The sequence below is a fragment of the Oncorhynchus mykiss genome, chromosome 17 (genome assembly GCF_013265735.2).
Source record: "Oncorhynchus mykiss isolate Arlee chromosome 17, USDA_OmykA_1.1, whole genome shotgun sequence".
Lineage (NCBI taxonomy): Eukaryota > Metazoa > Chordata > Actinopteri > Salmoniformes > Salmonidae > Oncorhynchus > Oncorhynchus mykiss.
This window is the reverse complement of record NC_048581.1, coordinates 37,560,122-37,580,598: the sequence shown is the minus strand read 5'-3', so window position 1 is coordinate 37,580,598 and position 20,477 is coordinate 37,560,122. Positions and strand designations below refer to the sequence as shown.

Below are 20,477 nucleotides of genomic sequence, written 5' to 3'. Positions count from 1 at the left end.
TAGGAGGAACCCAGGGCCAACCGTCTGAGGATCTCATCTCGGTACCTAATAGCAGTCAGGCTACCTCTGGCGAGCACATGGAGGGCTGTGCGGCCCCCCAAAGAAATGCCATCCCACACCATGACTGACCCACCGCCAAACCGGTCATGCTGGAGGATGTTGCAGGCAGCAGAATGTTCTCCACGGCGTCTCCAGACTCTGTCACGTCTGTCACATGTGCTCAGTGTGAACCTGCTTTCATCTGTGAAGAGCACAGGGCGCCAGTGGCGAATTTGTCAATCTTGGTGTGCTCTGGCAAATGCCAAACGTCCTGCACGGTGTTGGGCTGTAAGCACAACCCCCACCTGTGGACGTCAGGCCCTCATACCACCCTCCTGGAGTCGTTTTCTGACCGTTTGAGCAGACACATGCACATTTGTGGTCTGCTGGAGGTCATTTTGCAGGGCTCTGGCAGTGCTCCTCCTGCTCCTCCTTGCACAAAGGCAGAGGTAGCGGTCCTGCTGCTGGGTTGTTGCCCTCCTACGGCCTCCACGTTTCCTGATGTACTGGCCTGTCTCCTGGTAGCGAATCCATGCTCTGGACACTACGCTGACAGACACAGCAAACCTTCTTGCCACAGCTCGCATTGATGTGCCATCCTGGATGAGCTGCACTACCTGAGCCACTTGTGTGGGTTGTAGACTCCGTCTCATGCTACCACTAGAGTGAAAGCACCGCCAGCATTCAAAAGTGATCAAAACATCAGCCAGGAAGCATAGGAACTGAGAAGTGGTCTGTGGTCACCACCTGCAGAACCACTCCTTTATTGGGGGTGTCTTGCTAATTGCCTATAATTTCCACCTATTCCATTTGCACAACAGCATGTGAAATTTATTGTCAATCAGTGTTGCTTCCTAAGTGGACAGTTTGATTTCACAGAAGTGTGATTGACTTGCAGTTACATTGTGTTGTTTAAGTGTTCCCTTTATTTTTTTGAGCAGTGTATATTAATACTAAATAGTTAAACTATAAATGTCCAAAGTAACCATAGATGACTGAAAATTCAGGAAAACTAGTTGCGTGTGTGATGGTACCAAATTGATCATGATTTTTAGTCGCTACTCAATCTTCGAGAATAACTTAACACATTCTATATTAATTTATTTGTTAGCTGAAGTCTGCAGACCATTTATCAGAGATTGTTATACAAGATACGGACAAAATAAATCTGAGGACACCACTATCCTCTAGAACCGTAGTGGTATCCTTTAGGGTTTGTTCGTCGCTTTTTAAAGGCATTCTCCTTAATTAAAAAATAAACATCAGCCACAAGATGGGTATGGGTAAATCCAGTGGTTTAAAGTACTTAAGTTAAAATACTTTAAAGTACTCCTTAACTAAGTAGTTTTGGGGTATCTGTATTTCACTATTTATATTTTTGACAATTTACTTTTGTTTCACTACATTCCTAAAGAAAATAAATGTACTTTTTAATCCATACATTTTCCCTGACACCCAAAAGTACTCGTTACACTTTGAATGCTTAGTAGGTCAGGAAAACTGTCAAATTCATGCGCTTATCAAGAGAACAACTTTGGTCATCCCTACTGCCTCTGATCTGGTGGACTGACTAAACACACATGCTTCATTTATAAATTATGTCGAGTGTTGGATTATGTCCCTGGCTTTCAGTAAAAAACTAGAAAATGGTACCATCTGGTTTACTTAATATAAGGAATTTTAAATTATTTGTACTTTTCCTTTTGATAATTAAGTATACTTAAAACCAAATACTTTTAGACTTTTACTCAAGTAGTATTTTACTGGGTGACTCACTTGAGTAATTTTCTAAAAAGCTTTACTTTTATTCAAGTATGACAATTGGGTACTTCTTCCACTGCTGGGTAAATACGTGTTAATTCAATCTCTTTTTGACAGCACCCCTTTTGGTTTAAACAAATATTTCCATACATGTTTTCACATAGAAGAAGTGGCCAGAAAGTTACTTTTTAGAGTCCAAAACATTCTGGTGAAAAAAAAATTGCTTGAATAAAAAGTCATTTTCAACTTACCGTCAATTATCTAAAAATGCGGAAACAGCCATTTGTTTTCCATATTTGCATTAGGGCTGGGAATTGCCTGGGACCGATATTAATCACGATACTTAAGGTGCCGATACGATTTTCACGATTCTATATGTATTGCGAGTCAATGTTCCAAACATTTGCTCACCATGTCTGCTGCTGAGGGAAAAGAGAGCCATGAGAAAAATTTGTTTTGATCAGTCATGGAAATAAGTGCTAAAATCTAATTGGCTCCCTATTTAAAAAATATGGAGAACAATGTAGCATAGACCCTATTTCACATCAGCTGAGGTTGTGTTTTGCCTACCATCGGTTGAGAGACAAATTTGTCTTGAATACAGGATGGGTGTCATTTCTATCATATAAATATAACTCATTTAACGAACCTATCCCTTAAAGACACTGCAATATAGCTGGTACACCATTGAAATGTAAAATTGAATTTATTTTTTACTTCTAATTACAACGACAAAGATGGCTGCCGGTCCACCCACTGCTAACTTAAAATTGTCATGTCTATTCTATTATCTACATTTCAATAGGTTTCCTATGGAGAATTGACAGTATAATAAAGCCCCCCCCCCCCCCCCCCCCCAAAAAAAAAGATATTCCCACTCAACTCAACATTCTCTTTGTGGTACCATTTAAAAAGTACATTTATAAGCCAAAACCTGACAACCAGCCTGTATTCAAGAGCATGTTGTGGCTCAACCGATGGCTAGCACAACACAAAAACCTTCGATCAGGGATGTGCGCCACACAAAAATCTGAACTCATCCAGTGGCTCACGGGTCTGCATACCTGAAATAAAACGGTATTTGTCACATGCACAGAATACAACAGAGAAATGCTTACTTACAAGCTCTTAACCAACAATGCAGTTAGGATTTTTTTTAAAGAAAAAACAAATAATTAAAGAGCAGCTGAAAATAACAATAGTGAGGCTATATATAGGGGGGTACCAGTACAGAGTCAATGTGCAGGGGCACCGGTTAGTTGAGGTAATATGTACATGTAGGTAGAGTTATTAAAGTGACTATGCATAGATAATAAACAGAAAAGCAGCAGCGTAAGAGGGGGGCAATGCAAATTATTAATGCAAATGGGTAGCCATTTGATCACATGTTCAAGAGTCTTATGGCTTGGGGGTAGAAGCTGTTTAAAAGCCTCTTAGACCTAGACTTTACGATCCGGAACCGCTTTCCGTGCAGTAGCAGAGAGAACAGTCTATGACTAGGGTGGCTGTAGTCATAGACAGTTCCTACATCCATACCAACAGTCTGGGGGCCCTAAGTGAAATTGTGAGCAAAACATTTCAGAAGCCACCCTCTTGACAACGTTTGATCCGGGGGACTACAAAAAGCAACACTAGCTGCCAATCCCTACCTTAGATGTAAAATATGGTCTAAACTACAACAGTAATTGAGGATAATGGTATGTTTTTTAATTAAAAATAATTTCCCCCCCAGAAGTTATCAAATAGTTTGACAACCCTGTTTGTAAGCTTTTAAATTATGTTGATCTTTTCCAGTGATTAAGACATGGATATTTCATGGTATGCAAAATGGGTCAACTCTAAGCACCTTTATCTGTTAAATGTTTTGGCATTCAGGTCCAAAAAGTAACTTTCTGAGCACTTCTACAATGGGTAAATATGTATGGAAGGTTCCGTTCAAATCAAAAGGGGTGCTATCAAAAAGTGATTGAATTCAAATGGATTGATCCGTATAAATCATTAATTTAACTGACCAAAAATGTGTATAAATACCACAGCGTGCGATGAGTGTTATCATCGCAGGTGTACCTTGCAGTGGGATGCTGAGCTGCTGGCCGTTGGCTGTGGTCATATTGAGTATGGTGGGAGTGTCGATCTTCAGCGTCCCGCCGGGTGTGAACATGAGCCTCTTGGCAAGGGACGGAGACTGCTGGGCCTGGCTGCTGCTGTCGTCCCCAAACAGACGCCGCTTGGCACTGCCCGCCGCCGGGGAGCTGTAACGGTCGTGGACGGATAAGGGCGACGGAGGAATGTCTGGGAAAAGGAAAAGAGGTTCAGTTTGTTAGACTTAAAAGAGCATTCATTTTCCTGGGGAACTTAGCATAAGCCTGAGTAGAAAATTACGTGGCTTTATTTCATCGTAACACAGACGGGCACAGAATTTAGAGCTTTCATGTTATTGTACATCCATATTGTTATAGGACAATATGGATGTACAGTCTACTGTTATCAAAAGGGACATTAAAGTCACACCACTCCATGTGAACCCGAAGATTATGATACAACCTCCCTCTAGTGGCTGAGTGAGGACACACTGACATAAAATACTGACATACACCAAAAGGAGAAAAATAAGAAATGCTGACATATTGTCTCTTTCTCAATTTAGATGTTCTCAATTCCTCACATCCCTTCTACCTGCCTCTTTCTGAAGCAGATTTGATAAGGTCCTTGTAGCTTCTCCTCCAATGCGGTTGAGGTGGGAAGGAGATACAATGCGAGGAATCGTGGAAAGACTAATTGAGAGAGAGGCTCTAACACCTCAAGGTGGCCTACCTTTGCGTGCGCTGCTCAGGCCCGTCCTAAACTCGCGGATGCGAGGGTGGATGATGGGGGAGAGGGCCACCAGAGGGAGGTGGGAGGGACCAGCACTACTGCTCCCCGTGTCAAAACTACTGGGGAAGTTCACCTGGATATGGTAGGGGGAGGAAGATCAGTTAGGAATAGTTAAGAATCGATATATTTGTAAATGGTTAACTGACACCTGGCCTTATGAGAATTCAATTTGGTCCATGTTACCTTGGATCACGTACTTCTACTATTATATGGCTTGCATTATTGTAATTTGTAGGGTTTAAGTGCCAAATCAAAATGCACTAGGCACAGTTAACCACAGAAATGCTTTGTCAGTTAAAGACAGAGCCAGGATCTAGCTCACCACATTCCAAAAGTTCAATTAATGCATCTTATAACTTATTAACCACAACAGTAAAAAAAATAAAAAATAAAAAATCTGATGTACAGTAGATCCCCCATGGGCTGTGCATTGTAGTTGTAGTGTTTCTTGGGTGCTCACCTCCTCCACGGTGGGGACCTTGTTGTGAGCCTGCTCCAGGGCCTCCCACAGCACAGAGTCTGCTGTCCAGGCCCGGCACTCCAGCACCTGCTCTTCGATGGAGTTCAGGTGCTTCACCATGTCCCGGGACAGGCCCTCTTCCGAGCGGATGAACACCTCAATCACCTGCATGTGCACATTTTCAGCGTAGTTTGACATCAGATAGTGTGTGTGTGTACCAGTAGACATTTTTATTTCACCAGGTAGGCCGGTTGAGAACAAGTTCTCATTTACAACTGCGACCTGGCCAAGATAAAGCAAAGCGACAAAAACAACAGTTAAACAAACAAACGTACAGTCAATAACACAATAGAGAAAATCTATGTACAGTAATAGATAGGCAATAAATAGGCCATAGAGGTGAAATAATTAGAATTTTGTATTAACACTGGAGTGATAGATGTGCAGATGATGATGTGCAAGTAGAGATACTGGGGTGCAAAAGAGCAAGATAAATAACAATATGGGGATGAGGTAGTTAATGTTAAGTTCATGTTTTAAGTATCCCAATATTTCTGTTATTGCGGGGCTATCACTCAGTCAAGAGTACGCATGCGCATGAAGTCTGGTGGTTGGTGGACCTAGCCTTGAGAATAATGGCAACCTTTGAGGGTGTTCATACGGTATAGTAAAATTTGTTAAACTGGAACCTTGTCGTTGTGTCATTTCGAGTTAACAGTTGAGTGTGTCATTTACAGATGGGCTGTGTACAGGTATAGTGATCGGTAAGTTGCTCTGACAGCTGATGCTTAAAGTTAGAGAGGGAGATAAGTGTCCAGCTTCAGTGATTTTAGCAATTTGTTCCAGTCATTGGCAGCAGAGAACTGGAAGGAAAGGCGGCCAAAGGAAGTGTTGGCTTTGGGGACGACCAGTGAAATATACCTGCTGGACGTGCTCAATGGGATTGAGATCCGGGCTCTTCGCTGGCCATGGCAAAACACTGACATTCCTGTCTTGCAGAAAATCACACACAGAACGAGCAGTATGGCTGGTGGCATTGTCATGCTGAAGAGTCATGTCAGATAAGCCTGCAGGAAGGGTACCACATGAGGGAGGAGGATGTCTTCCCTGTAACGTACAGTGATGAGATTTCCTGCAATGACAACAAGCTCAGTCCGATGATGCTGTGACACACTGCCCCAGACCATGACGGACCCTCCACCTCCAAATCGATCCCGCTCCAGAGTACAGGCCTCGGTGTAACGCTCATTCCTTCGACGATGAACGCGAATCCGACCATCACCCCTGGTGAGACAAAAGCGCGACTCGTCAGTGAGTCTTTTTTCCAGTCCTGTCTGGTCCAGCGACGGTGGGTTTGTGCTCATAGGCGACATTCTTGCCGGTGATGTCTGGTGGGGACCTGTGGACAGTCTGAGCACTGATGGAGGGATTGTGCGTTCCTGCTCTAACTCGGGCAGTTGTTGCCATCCTGTACCTGCCCCGCAGGTGTGATGTTCGGATCTACCGATCCTGCGCAGGTGTTGTTACACGTAATTTGCCACTGCGAGGACGATCAGCTGTCCATCTTGTCTCCCTGTAGCTCTGTCTTAGGTGTCTCACAGTACAGACATTGCAATTTATTGCCCTGGCCACATCTGCAGTTCTCATGCCTCCTTGCAGCATGCCTAAGGCACGTTCACGCAGATGAGCAGGGACTTTTGTTAAAGTGACTATGGATAGATAATAACAGAGTAGCGGCAGAGTAGAAAGGGGGGGGTTGATTAGAATCTACTGTGATTGAGTGTTTGCGTGCGAGTGCAGCTAGGCGGCGGGCCACTTACCTTGAAGAAGTAGAACGGTCGTAGTTTGAAGATGCTGATGATCCAGGGGAAGGTGCGCTGGGAGCTGTATGCAAACAGCACCACCTCCAGACAGCAGGCCATCAGAGAGCAGTGGAAGATGTCCTGCTCCAGCAGCACCTAGAATGTTCAGTCATTGGCACACTGAATGTCCAACAGTCTGATGCAATGCACCATCACACATTAGCTTTGCTATTCTTCATATCTGTAAGCGTTAGTTACCATATAGATGTGTGCCATAGCATGAAACAGAAGAAAGCGGTCTGAAACAGAGAGGCACTATCTGAACTCGTCCAATAAACACTTTTTCAGTTGTCATTTCATATACTGTGTACCCTAATGAACACGACCCAGGTGTAACTTACAGCCATGTCTTTGCCGTGCAGCCTCCTTGTCTCTTGGGCCATGACGTTCTCAAGGATCTTGTAATAGAGGATTTCAGCCAGCTTCATCCTGTTCTCAGCAAAATCTGAACGAAGGGGCCAAGAAATGGCATTAAGAAGAACATGCAAGCTTTCATTGACCCATTATCTTAATTCAATAGTGGTCTTGTGTCTGCTTTTTGCCTGATCAAACGTAGAAGTAATATGCATAGAAAACAGAACATGCACAGTAGATGGAGACACCTCATAATTTTGAGGCATGTTTGACAGAACACTTAAGGTAAATAGCAAAAGAGTGTTTGAGCAGTTGTGTACTAAGTCCACTTTGTGTACCAATGTTTACTTTTTGACATTTGTGATGTACCCCGTCTCCAAGCATATTTAACCCCTATTTCTACATGCTCAATGTATTCCATCTGCATGTGTGTCTGGTATCTCACCCATGTGTGATCCAGGCAGCTCCTCTGAGTCCTTTGTGTAATGTTGCTTAAACGTCTCGCCCAGGGTTTTCACTCTGCTCAGAATGGCTACGATGGGGTCCCGCGAACATGACCTACAGATGGAAAAAGTCACAGGGCCAAAACAGTTAAACACCACATACCGTCCAATTCAAGTCGCAGTGGCCTCTGTTTCTCCTCTCCCTGGGACTTGATTTATCAACCAAAATCACAGTTAGGGGCAATTACATTTCAATGTGAAAATTTTAATTTTCGTTTACTTCCTGAATTGTAATTGACCCAAAACCAGATTAACATACCTAGTTTAGACAAAACTATTTAACATGTAGCAACGGTTTCCCAGACCCTTGTTATAAACCCAGTCCTGGACTAAAACACACTTTCAAATGGAGATTCTCCATAGATTCGACATTTTTAATCCAGGAAGAGGCTTCATCTCAGATCTGGGTCCATGAAAATGTCCCTATACACTAATGGACATTTGAGGCAGTGGATGTGAGCTTACTTGAATATCTGCATCAGGGCCTCGCTGGGGGCGCTACGCAGGCCCGAGACCATGCTCTGGAGTCGGCTGACGCTTTGCGTGGCCGAGGACACGGGGGTCACCAGTAGCTCCTTCTCCTTCAGGTAACGCCTGCCTGTCAGAGGAGTGGAGGGGGCCAGGGTGCGCTTCTGCACACAGACACACACACGACAGAAAAAGGTTTTATTTCCTATCAAAGTCATAGGAGTCACATGATCTCTGTTTAAGCCCCTTAAAACTTGTTTGGGATAGGGGGCGGTATTTTGACGTCCGGATGAAAAGCGTGCCCAAAGGAAACTGCCTGCTACTCAGGCCCAGAAGCTAGGATATGCATATAAAATTTGAAGATTTGGATAGAAATCACTCTAGAATTTCTAAAACTGTTAGAATAATGTCTGAGTATAACAGAAGCAAAAACCAGAGGACAAACCATTAAAAATAAATACCACTGATTTCATTGGGTGAAATCGTCCCCGATTGCAGTTCCTAGGGCTTCCACTAGATGTCAACAGTCTTTAGAAAGAGTTTCGGGCTGGTTTTTGGAAAAATGAGGTAGAAGTTGTATTTTTTTTAACCTCTTGAAACTCTGGGGCAGTATTTCATTTTTGGATAAAAAAACGTTCCCGTTTTAAGCGGGATATTTTGTCACGACAAGATGCTCGACTATGCATATAATTGACAGCTTTGGATAGAAATCACTAACGTTTCCAAACCTGCAAAGATATTGTCTGTGAGTGCAACAGAACTGATGTTACAGGTGAAACCCAGATAAAAATCCAATCAGGAAGTGCCCCATATTTTGAAAGCGCTGCATGCCAATGACTCCTTATATGGCTGTGAATGGGCTACGAATGAGCTTACGTTTTCTACATATTCCCCAAGGTGTCTACAGCATTGTGACGTCTTTTTACGCATTTATGTTGAAGAATAGCCGTAAGGGACCACATTGAGCAAGTGGTCACATGATGGCTACCGCAGAAAATCTTGCATAAAGTACAGAAGTAGCCATTATTCCAATCACTTCTAATGAGAAACCAATTGTCCCGGTGGATATATTATCGAATAGATATGTGAAAAACACCTTGAGGATTGATTCTAAACAACGTTTGCCATGTTTCTGTCGATATTATGGAGCTATTTTGGCGTTGTAGTGACCGCATTTTCCAGTCGATTTCTCAGCCAAACGTGAAGAACAAACGGGAGCTATTTCGCCTACAAAAATAATATTTTTTGGAAAAAAGGAACATTTGCTATCTAACTGGGAGTCTCGTGAGTGAAAACATCCGAAGTTAATAGGTAAATTATTTCATTTGATTGCTTTTCTTATTTTCGTGAAAATGTTGCCTGCTGCTAGCAGGGCATAATGCTATGCTAGGCTATGATACACAAATGCTTGTCTAGCGTTGGCTGTAAAGCATATTTTGAAAATCTGAGATGACAGGGTGATTAACAAAAGGCTAAGCTGTGTCTCAATATATTTCATTTGTGATTTTCATGAATAGGAATATTTTCTAGGGATATTTATGTCCGCTGCGTTATGCTAATTAGTTTCAGGCGATGATTACGCACCCGGATCCGGGAAGGGTAGTATCAAGAAGTTAACAACAAGTTAAGCTTTATTTTGTTGTATTTCACTTGTGATTTCATGAAAGTTTCATATTAATAGTAATTTGGCGCTCTGCCATTTCACCGGATGCTATCGAGGTGTCCCGCTAGTGGCAGGATTTTGATTTGTGACTGAAAATGGGAGAGTGGACTCACTCTTTCACATTTTATTCACAACATTATTTAGCGAGATGACATTAGCAAAGATGTGGCGAACACAGACAAGACAGAGGGCATTTTTTTAGCAGCATGTGGCAATTTAATTAGAAAAATCTATATTTTATGAATAATCAGGAAAAAACATCTGTTCAGTTAGTTTGCGGAGATAGTGCCATAAATTAGCCTCATCCCTGTTGATTTTCAGCTATATGTTTAGGAATTTAACTGGCTTCAGGTTTCTACCTTCTCAAAGTGCTGTTGCAGGTTGCTCTCCACCTGCATGCGGGCTGATAGCTGGCAGGCCCGGGGTTCTGGTGCAGCCTTCCTGGGTGTCCCGATCTCCTCATCGGCATCCGCCCCCAGGAACACCCTCTCGTCAAAGTCCCCCACAGTCAGCACATACTCCTCATACTCCCGGTTTATCGCTTTACTGGGTGGCACACACACACACACGTTATCAGACCATAAGCAAGCAATGTTAAACACAAGAAGCTTCAAACGTGACCGAGATTGAAAACATTCTAGGCACCTCTACAAATGACAGATTAGGATACAATAACAAACTTACTTGTTATCTATGAAATTTGGTGTGTCCAGAAGATCAGTGAGCAGCTCCTCATTCCCTTTAAGTATCTGGAGAAGACAATGAATGAGTCAACACACTGGGCCCTGGGGGCTTAACAGTTCCCTCGCAGGGATCAAACGAGACTGATGCACTTTCCCATATTTTCAAGGATCATTTTATTCTAGTCCAGACAAAAAGATGTTCCAACTACTATCTCCCACAGGATTTACTATATTCAAAATTAATTATGCCGGCATCTGTATTTATGAGCTGTGGATAGGGGAATCCTCCCACAGAAGGACTGACGGAAGAAGAGAAATTACCTTGGCTGGGGGGGGGGGGGGGGGGGCATGTGTCTGAACATTTTATGTGTAGGGGTTTGTGGTTGGATTATGGAATGTGTACATTACTGAGCTTTTGTGTGTGTGTGGGGCATGGTCGTTTTAACCCACCACAGTACTCCTCCAGATAGCAGGTTGTCATTGTTTTAATGAGGGGTCTCACCTGCCGCTCAAAGAGCCTTTTAATGTAGGGCTTGAAGTAGTGCTCCTTGATGCCCTTGGCCTCCACCACCAAGCCGTCGTGTAGCTCACACAGCCGATCGATGACACATGGCGGCTCGTCCGGGGTGTTGTTTTCCAACCTGAAGATGCTGGGCATGCCTGAGGACAAAGGAAGCCAAGGTCAAAGAACATTTTTACATTTTGTTTTGTTTATCTCCACTCTTCAGTATGTTATTGACGCATCACCACTGATTCATCTGCCCCTTTCTCCATTTATCTCATATTCAAAAGTATAATGCTATTTTTCATAATTTAAGTCTGAATGAGTAAGTCAAATAAGTGTCATCAGCTCGCTTCATTTTATTTATTACCTTTTCTAATGTAGCTGTGTTTTGTTATTGGTTGCAAATTACTTACGTAGGGCTGGGCGATAAATCAATATCAATAATTAAAGGTAATTACTTCCCTCAATAACGATAAAAAAGTTCAGATTAATTTTCAATATTGTCGATAAAGAATAATTAGGTACAGCAGTCCATTTTCCCTCTGACGCAGCAGGAACGTGCAGAGAAGTGACAATATGCACGTGGAGAGGTATAGGCACACTAAAAACCACTTAGCACCTTGAAAAATGAGTGATGTAGGCGAAAAGTGGCGGTGATAGCCATGGAGTAGGAGCAGCTTCCAACTCAGAAATTATTGATAAAAAGGGTTCAACTGTTTGTTATTTGTAGGTGGTTTGGTTTTTTGAAGTCCGACAAAGAGCAGAGCAATGTTTGGTGTGACTTGTGCCGTAGACAGGTGGCTACCAAGTCTGGTAATACGACAAACCTTGTTCACCATCTGAAGCAAAATCACTCTTTGGAACATGCTGAAAGTTTGAGTTTGTGCCACGGTATTGATAAACGCCCCTCAAGCACCAGCCAATCTAGGGATGTTCGCCCAAAGCAGTCAACACTGACAGCGTTTATGCCCTACGAGCAAACATCGAAAAGACATCACAAATGCTATTATGCATTGCATTGCCAAGGACATGCTACCAATTAGCACAGCCGAAAAGGAAGGTTTCAAGAGGCTTATCAATTTAATTGACCCCAGGTACGTTCTCTCTGGCCGCAAACATCTCTCTCACTGCCTAAACTCTACGCCGACTGTAGGGAAAAAGTTTAGGAACTGCTTAAAGATTAAGTATTTTGCTACTATTACATATCTGTGGTCTAGTCACACGTCAGAGCCTTATATTAGCCTCACTATCCACTATATTGACAGAGTGGAATCTTCGAAATGCCTTCAAACATCATACTTTCCCGATGACCACACGGGTGAAGCTATAGCAGAGGTGCTCATTGACACTCTCGTCTCCTGGGATCTCAGTCAAGACAGACAGGACTACATTACAACGGATAGTGGTGCGAACGTGGTGAAGGCCGCTCAAATCAACAAATGGACCAGACTGCAATGTTTTGGACTTCGTCTGCACTGGCCATTGGTAAGTAACTTTGTCAATTGTGTATATTGAAGTGATTGGTTCATCAACTGATTAAGTTAAATATTACATTTGTACATAACTAAAGGGATTGTGATTTTAACATTTGATTAAAATCTTGTGATTTCTCAGAGCGTGGGTAGATAAAAACGACTGCATCAAGCAATTGTAGTGTGTAAGAAAGTGGTAGGTGCCTTTTCCTATTTGTGGAAAAAGAAGATACCTGGCAGTTGCCCTAGAACAGCACAAGTTGGTGACAGATCAGCCTACCAGGTGGGGATCACGTCAAAAGATGGTGCAAAGAGCACTGGAGCAGGAGAAAGCCATTTCACACGTCTTGTCCAGTGACAAGACACAGAACTTAGCTCCCACCTATAGAGATATACAGTTGAAGTCGGAAGTTAACATACAATTAGGTTGGAGTCATTAAAACTCGTTTTTCAACCACTCCACAAATTTCTTGTTAACTTCTTATGGCTGGGGGGCAGTATTGAGTAGCTTGGATGAATAAGATGCCCAAAGTAAACGGCCTGCTCCTCAGTCTCAGTTGCTAATATATGCATATTATTATTAGTATTGGATAGAAAACAATCTAAAGTTTCTAAAACTGTTTGAATGATGTCTGTGAGTATAACAGAACTTATTTGGCAGGCAAAATCCTGAGGAGAAATCAAAACAGGAAGTGAGAAATCTGAGCTTTGTATGTATTCACCACAGTTCCCAATGAAATCCCCTTGAGATATTAATGATGTTGCACTGCCTAGGGGTTCCACTAGATGTCAACCAGCAATATAAATTTGAATGAGACTACTGTGTTGTGGGAGTGAATGAGAGCAGAATCTATCAGGTGTCTGGCAGTCAGCCATTTTCTGATCATGCTTATTCCTCATGGTATCCACTTGCGTTCCATTGCTCATGAAGACACAAAGGAATACTCCGGTTGGAACTTTATTGAAGCTATATGTTAAAAACATCCTAATGATTGGTTCTGTACTTAGTTTGAAATGTTTCTTCGACCTGTAATATAACTTTTAAAAGTTTTTGTCCAAAGTAACGCTGACCAGAATGAGCGTTTGGATATGTATACCAAACGCACTAACAAAAGAGGGTATTTGGGCATAAATAACGTACATTATCGAACAAAACAAACATTAATTGTGGAGCTGGGATTCCTGGAGTGCTTTCTGATGTAGATCAAAGGTAAGGGAATATTTATCATGTAATTTCTTGTTTATGTTGACGCCAACATGGCGGCTATTGTGACTAATTATTCTGATCGCCGTCTCAGATTACTGCATGGTTTGCTTATTCCGTAAAGTTTCTTTGAAATCAGACACAGCGGTTGCATTAAGGAGAGGTATATCTGTAATTCCATGTGTATAACTTGTATTATCATCTACATTTATGATGAGTATTTCTGTTGAATGATGTAGCTATGCAAAATCACTGGATGTTTTTGGAACTAGTGAACGTAAAGCGCCAATGTAAACTCATATTTTGATAAATATGAACTTTATCAAACAAAACATACATGTATTGTGTAACATGAGTGTCATCTGATGACGATCATCAAAGGTTAGTGATTAATTTGATCTCTATTTGTGGTTTTTGTGACTCCTCATTGAATGGAAAAATGGCTGTTTTTCTGTGGCTATGTGGTGACCTAACAATCGTTTGTGGTGCTTTTGCTGTAAAGCATATTTGAAATCGGACACTGTGGTGGGATTAACAACAAGATTAGCTTTAAAATGGTATGAGATACATGTATGTTTGAGGAATTTTAATTATGAGATGTTTGATGTTTTGAAATTGGCGCCCTGCACTTTCACTGGCTGTTGTCATATCACTCCCGTTAATTTCTTGTGACTCCCCATCTCGGGTCCGGGAGCGTAATCATCTCCTGACACTAATTAGCATAACGCAACAGACATAAATCTTCCTAGAAAATCTTCCTATTCATGAAAATCACAAGTGAAATATATTGGAACACAGCTTAGCCTTTTGTTAATCACCCCGTCATCTCAGATTTTCAAAATATGCTTTATAGCAAAAAATAGCTCCGTTTGTTCTTCACGTTTGGCTGAGAAATCGCCAGGAAATTGCAGTCACGAACACGGCGAAATATATTCCAAATTAGCTCCATAATATCGACAGAAACATGGCAAACGTTGTTTATAATCAATCCTCAAGGTGTTTTTCAAATATCTATTCGATAATATATCCGACGGGACAATTAGTTTTTCCAGTAGGACCGATTGGAGTAATGGCTACCTCTGTATTTTACGCGAGAATCACCCTGGGAGCCATCAGGTGACCACTTACGCAATGTTGCCGCCTACAGCTATTCTTCAACATAAATGCTTAAAACTACGTCACAATGCTGTAGACACCTTGGGGAATACGTAGAAAGCGTAAGCTGGTTGATAGCACATTCACAGCTCAATAGGGACTTATTGGAACGCAGCCCTTTCAAAATATGGGGCACTTCCAGATTGGATTTTTCTCAGGCTTTCGCCTGCAACATCAGTTCTGTGATAGTCACATACAATGTCTTTACATTTTTTGAAACGTTAGTGTTTTCTATCCAAAGCTGTCAATTATTTGCATATTCTAACATCTTGTCCTGACAAAATATCCCGTTTAAAACAGGAACGTTTTTTTTTCTCCAAAAATGAAAATACTGCCCCTAGAGTCACAACAGGTTAACGGGATTGCAGCCATAAGAAGTTAACAAACTATAGCTTTGGCAAGTCGGTTGGGACATCTACTTTATGCATGACAGGTCATTTTTACAACAATTGTTTACAGACAGATTAATTCACTTAAATCACAATTGCAGTGGATCAGAAGTTTACATGCACTAAGTTGCCTGTGCCTTTAAACAGCTTGGAAAATTCCAGAAAATGATGTCATGGCGTTAGAAGCTTCTGATAGGCTAATTGACATCATTTGAGTCAATTGGAGGTGTACCTGTGGATATACTTCAAGGCCTACCTTCAAACTCAGTCCCCCTTTGCTTGACATCATGGGAAATCAAAAGTAATCAGCCAAGACATATATATATTTTTTGCCGTCCACAAGTCCGTTTCATCTCTGGGAGCAATTTCCAAACACCTGAAGGTACCACGTTCATCTGTACAAACAATAGTATGCAAATATAAACACCATGGGACCATGCAGCCGTCATACCGCTCAGGAAGGAGGCGCGTTCTGTCTCCCAGAGATGAACGTATCTTGGTGTGAAAAGTGCAAATCAATCCCAGAACAGCAGCAAAGGACCATGTGAAGATGCTGGAGAAAACAGGTACAAAAGTATCCATATCCACAGTAAAAGGAGTTCTATGTCAACATAACCTTGAAAGGCTGCTCAGCAAGGAAGAAGCCACTGCTCCAAAACCGCCATAAAAAAGCCAGAATACGGTTTGCAACTGCACATGGGGACAAATATCATACTTGTTGGAGTAATGTCATCTGGTCTGATGAAACAAAAATAGAACTGTTTGGCCATAATGACCATCGTTATGTTTGGAGGGAAAAGGGGGAGGCTTGCCAGCCGAAGAACACAATCCCAACCGTGAAGCACGGGACTGGTGCACATCATGTTGTGGGGGTGCTTTGCTGCAGGAGGGACTGGTGCACATCACAAAATAGATGGCATCATGAGGGAGGTAAAAATATGGATATATTGAAGCAACATCTCAAGACATCAGTCAGGAAGTTAAAGCTTAGTCGCAAATGGGTCTTCCGAATGGACAATGACCCCAAGCATACTTCCAAAGTTGTGGCAAAATGGCTTAAGGACAACAAAGTCAAGGTATTGGAGTGGCCATCACAAAGCCCTGACCTCAATCCCATCGAAAAGTTGTGGGCAGAACTGAAAAAGCATGTGCGAGCAAGGAGGCCTACAAACCTGACTCAGTTACACCAGCTCTGTCAGGAGGAATGGGCCAAAATTCACCCAACTTATTGTGGGAAGCTTGTGGAAGGCTACCGAAACGTTTGACCCAAGTTAAACAATTTAAAGGCAATGCTACCAAATACTAATTTGAGTGTATGTAAACTTCTGACACACTGGGAATGTGATGAAATTTAAAAAAGCTGAAATAAATCACTACTATTACTCTGATATTTCCAATTCTTTAAATAAAGTGGTGATCCTAATTGACCTAAGACAGGGAATTTTTACTAGGATTACATGTCAGGAATGGTGAAAAACTGAGTTTAAATATATTTGGCTAAGGTATATGTAAACTTCCGACTTTAACTGTAGGTGTTCTTGAGTCCATCAACCAGGCATTGACCCCACTCCTAGAAATCACAAATGCTCTGTCTGGTGAGTCTTCTGTCAGTGTGTCTTACCTGAAGCCAGTACTACACCTATTCAATACAGAGGTCACGAAACCTCTGGGGACATGTCTCCCTGTGCTGGGCTTTCGTTGCTGCTGCTTCACCACAACTGACAGCTAAAAAGAGAAAGTCACTGGGCAGTTAAAAAAAAAAATCCATGCTCCACCACCACAGGTCTTACTGAAATCCATCTGGTAGAAAAGGAACTCAGCTGCTACCTTCTGTCTCCTGATGCTGACAGTGAAATCAATCCACTGGACTGGCGGAAGATCCACCAAAAAAAGCTTCCCAAAGTCAGCCACCTGGCAAAGCGCTACCTGTGCATTCCTGCGACCAGCTCCCCCCCGAGAGTGTGTTTTTAGCACAGGTGACAACAGTGACCTGCCATAGGGCAGATTTAAAGCCAGAAACCAGACAGACTTGTCTTTCTTGCTTGTAACTTTTAAGACAACAACTACCCCAAGTTCAACTGTTATGTGCAATTTGGCTAACAGTTATAATGCATATTTTTTTATTTATTGTTCATAACTTGTAAGGGTTTACAGTTACATGTTATTTTAGAGTTCTACTTCTGACAATAAGAAACATTAAAGCCTTTGGTTTGTTCAGGCATTCTTGAGTCTGAAGCGGATATGCACCTTTTAAACATTATTTGATTAATATCGTGATAATTATCATTATCGAATGAAAAATGTTAAAAAATATATTTAGTGATAATTTATTTACCATTTCGTCCAGCCCTACTTTTACATCAATTACAGCTTGCTACCTTTGAAAAGTGGGTTGACAAGGTCTTTCCTGTTGGAGCATAGCAGGGCATTTCCAAACACCAAGTCCAAGCAGCAGAGCAGGAGGTGGTATGAGTTCACCAAGTCATCGCCAATCATACGGAAATTTCCTACAATCACAATCGGGGAGTAGATTATGTCACTAATAGGTGGGACTGAATGCATTGTGTTAAATTACACATAATTTCCCACATTGGTTAAAACATGCTAAAGAAAACAGATTACATTTCCTAGCTTACCTTTAGTGTACACAAACAGGGTCCAGCAGAATTTGAATACATCGCTGACGTGACAGGGCAGGCGCCTAACATAGTGAGAGGGGAGATAGGGTTTCCGTTATGGGATGTCATAAGTAGCATTTCATGCAATCGTCTGAAACATGCAATTAATATTTCAAAGGTGATGAGATCTTTGGTAAAGAGAGTGACAGACAGCGAGCGCCAGACCGACAGAGGCAGCGAGCGAACGCCCAACCGACAGAGACAGTGAGCGCCCGCCCGACAGAGACAGCCAGCGAGCGAGCGTCCGACCGACAGAGAGCGAGAGAGCGCTGGCCCGACAGAGACAGCCAGCGAGCGAGCGCCCGCCCGACCGACAGAGACAGCCAGCGAGCGCCCGCCCGACAGAGACAGCCAGCGAGCGAGCGCCCGACCGACAGAGACAGCCAGCCAGCGAGCGCCCGACCGACAGAGACAGCCAGCCAGCGAGCGAGCGCCCGCCCGACAGAGACAGCCAGCCAGCGAGCGCCCGCCCGACAGAGACTGCCAGCCAGCGAGCGAGCGCACGACCGACAGAGACAGCCAGCCAGCGAGCGAGCGCACGACCGACAGAGACAACCAGCCAGCGAGCGAGACAGCCAGCCAGCCCGACCGACAGAGACAGCCAGAGAACGAGCGAGCGAGCGCCCGACCGAAAGAGACAGCGAGCAAGCGAGCGCCCGACCGACCGACAGAGAGAGAGAGCCAGCGAGCGAGCGCCCGACTGACAGAGACAGCCAGCGAACGAGCGAGCGAGCGCCCGCCCGACCGACAGACAGAGACAGCCAGCGCCCGACCGACAGAGACAGCGAGCGAGCGAGCGCCCGCCCGACCGACAGAGAGAGAGCCAGCGAGCGCCCGCCTGACAGACAGCGAGCCCGCCCGACCGACAGAGACTGCCAGCCAGCGAGCGCCCGACCGACAGAGACAGCCAGCGAGCGAGCGAGCGCCCGACCGACAGAGACAGCCAGCCCGACAGAGACAGCCAGCGAACGAGCGAGCGCCCGACCGACAGAGACAGCCAGCGAGCGCCCGACCGAAAGAGACAGCCAGCGAGCATGCGAGCGCCCGCCCGACCGACAGAGACAGCCAGCGAGATCCCGCCCGATCGACAGAGACAGCGAGCGAGCGCCCGACCGACAGAGACAGCCAGCGAGCGGGCGTCCGACTGACAGAGACAGCCAGTGAACGAGCGAGCGAGCGCCCGACCGAGACAGCCAGCGAGCGCCCGCCCGCCCGACTGACAGAGACAGCCAGCCAGCGAGCGAGCGCCCGACCGACAGACAGAGACAGCCAGCCAGCCAGCCAGCCAGCCAGCGAGCGCCCGCCCGACAGAGACTGCCAGCCAGCGAGCGAGCGCACGACCGACAGAGACAACCAGCCAGCGAGCGAGCGCCCGCCCGACCGACAGAGACAGCCAGCGAGCGAGCGCCCGCCCGACCGACAGAGACAGCCAGCGAGCGAGCGCCCGCCCGACTGAATGAGACAGCCAGCCAGTGAGCGAGCGCCCGCTCGACAGAGACAGCCAGCGAGCGAGCGCCCGCCCGACAGACAGCCAGCCAGCGAGCGCCCGCCCGACAGAGACAGCCAGCCAGTGAGCGAGCGCCCGCTCGACAGAGACAGCCAGCCAGCGAGCGCCCGCCCGACAGAGACAGCCAGCGAGCGAGCGTGCGCCCGACCGACAGAGACAGCCAGCGAACGAGCGAGCGCCCGACCGACAGAGACAGCCAGCGAATGAGCGAGCGCCCGACCGACAGAGACAGCCAGCGAGATCCCGCCCGATCGACAGAGACAGCCAGCGAGCGAGCGCCCGCCCGACAGAGACAGCCAGCGAGCGCCCGCCCGACAGAGACAGCCAGCGAGCGAGCGCCCGACCAACAGAGACAGCGAGCGAGCGCCCGCCAGACCGACAGAGACAGCCAGCGAGCGCCCGCCCGCCCGACAGACAGACAGACACAGCCAGCCAGCGAGCGAGCGCCCGCCCGAGACAGCCAGCGAGCGAGCGCCCGCCCGACCGACAGAGACAGCCAGCGAGCGCCCGACAGAGACAGCCAGCGAGCGAGCGCCCGCCCGACAGAGACAGCCAGCGAGCGAGCGAGCGCCCGACCGACAGAGACAGCCAGCGAGCGAGCGCCCGCCCGACCGACAGAGACAGCCAGCGAGCGCCCGACCGACAGAGACAGCGAGCGAGCGCCCGACCGACAGAGACAGCGAGCGAGCGCCCGACCGACAGAGACAGCCAGCGAGCGAGCGAGCGACCGACAGAGACAGCCAGCGAGCGAGCGAGCGCCCGACAGAGACAGCGAGCGAGCGCCCGACAGAGACAGCGAGCGAGCGCCCGACAGAGACAGCGAGCGAGCGCCCGACAGAGACAGCGAGCGAGCGCCCGACAGAGACAGCGAGCGAGCGCCCGACCGACAGAGCCAGCCAG

The 20,477-nt window shown here is 45.2% G+C and overlaps 1 protein-coding gene across 3 annotated transcripts in view; it reads right to left on the bottom strand.

Moving 5' to 3' along the window:
• The window catches only part of rbl1 (retinoblastoma-like 1 (p107)), a 50,578-nt gene that overhangs the window by 8,199 nt on the left and 21,902 nt on the right, over window positions 1–20,477 (bottom strand). For all 3 annotated transcript variants that reach the window (XM_021568397.2, XM_021568398.2, XM_021568399.2), the window contains 12 exons: window positions 18,029–18,093; window positions 17,771–17,899; window positions 11,170–11,327; window positions 10,669–10,733; window positions 10,344–10,530; window positions 8,319–8,485; window positions 7,796–7,908; window positions 7,338–7,441; window positions 6,955–7,092; window positions 5,135–5,299; window positions 4,615–4,747; window positions 3,868–4,092 (listed from right to left, as the gene is read on the bottom strand). In XM_021568397.2, the coding sequence (XP_021424072.2) occupies window positions 3,868–4,092; window positions 4,615–4,747; window positions 5,135–5,299; window positions 6,955–7,092; window positions 7,338–7,441; window positions 7,796–7,908; window positions 8,319–8,485; window positions 10,344–10,530; window positions 10,669–10,733; window positions 11,170–11,327; window positions 17,771–17,899; window positions 18,029–18,093 (1,649 nt within the window). The remainder of the gene's footprint in view (window positions 1–3,867; window positions 4,093–4,614; window positions 4,748–5,134; window positions 5,300–6,954; window positions 7,093–7,337; window positions 7,442–7,795; window positions 7,909–8,318; window positions 8,486–10,343; window positions 10,531–10,668; window positions 10,734–11,169; window positions 11,328–17,770; window positions 17,900–18,028; window positions 18,094–20,477) is intronic.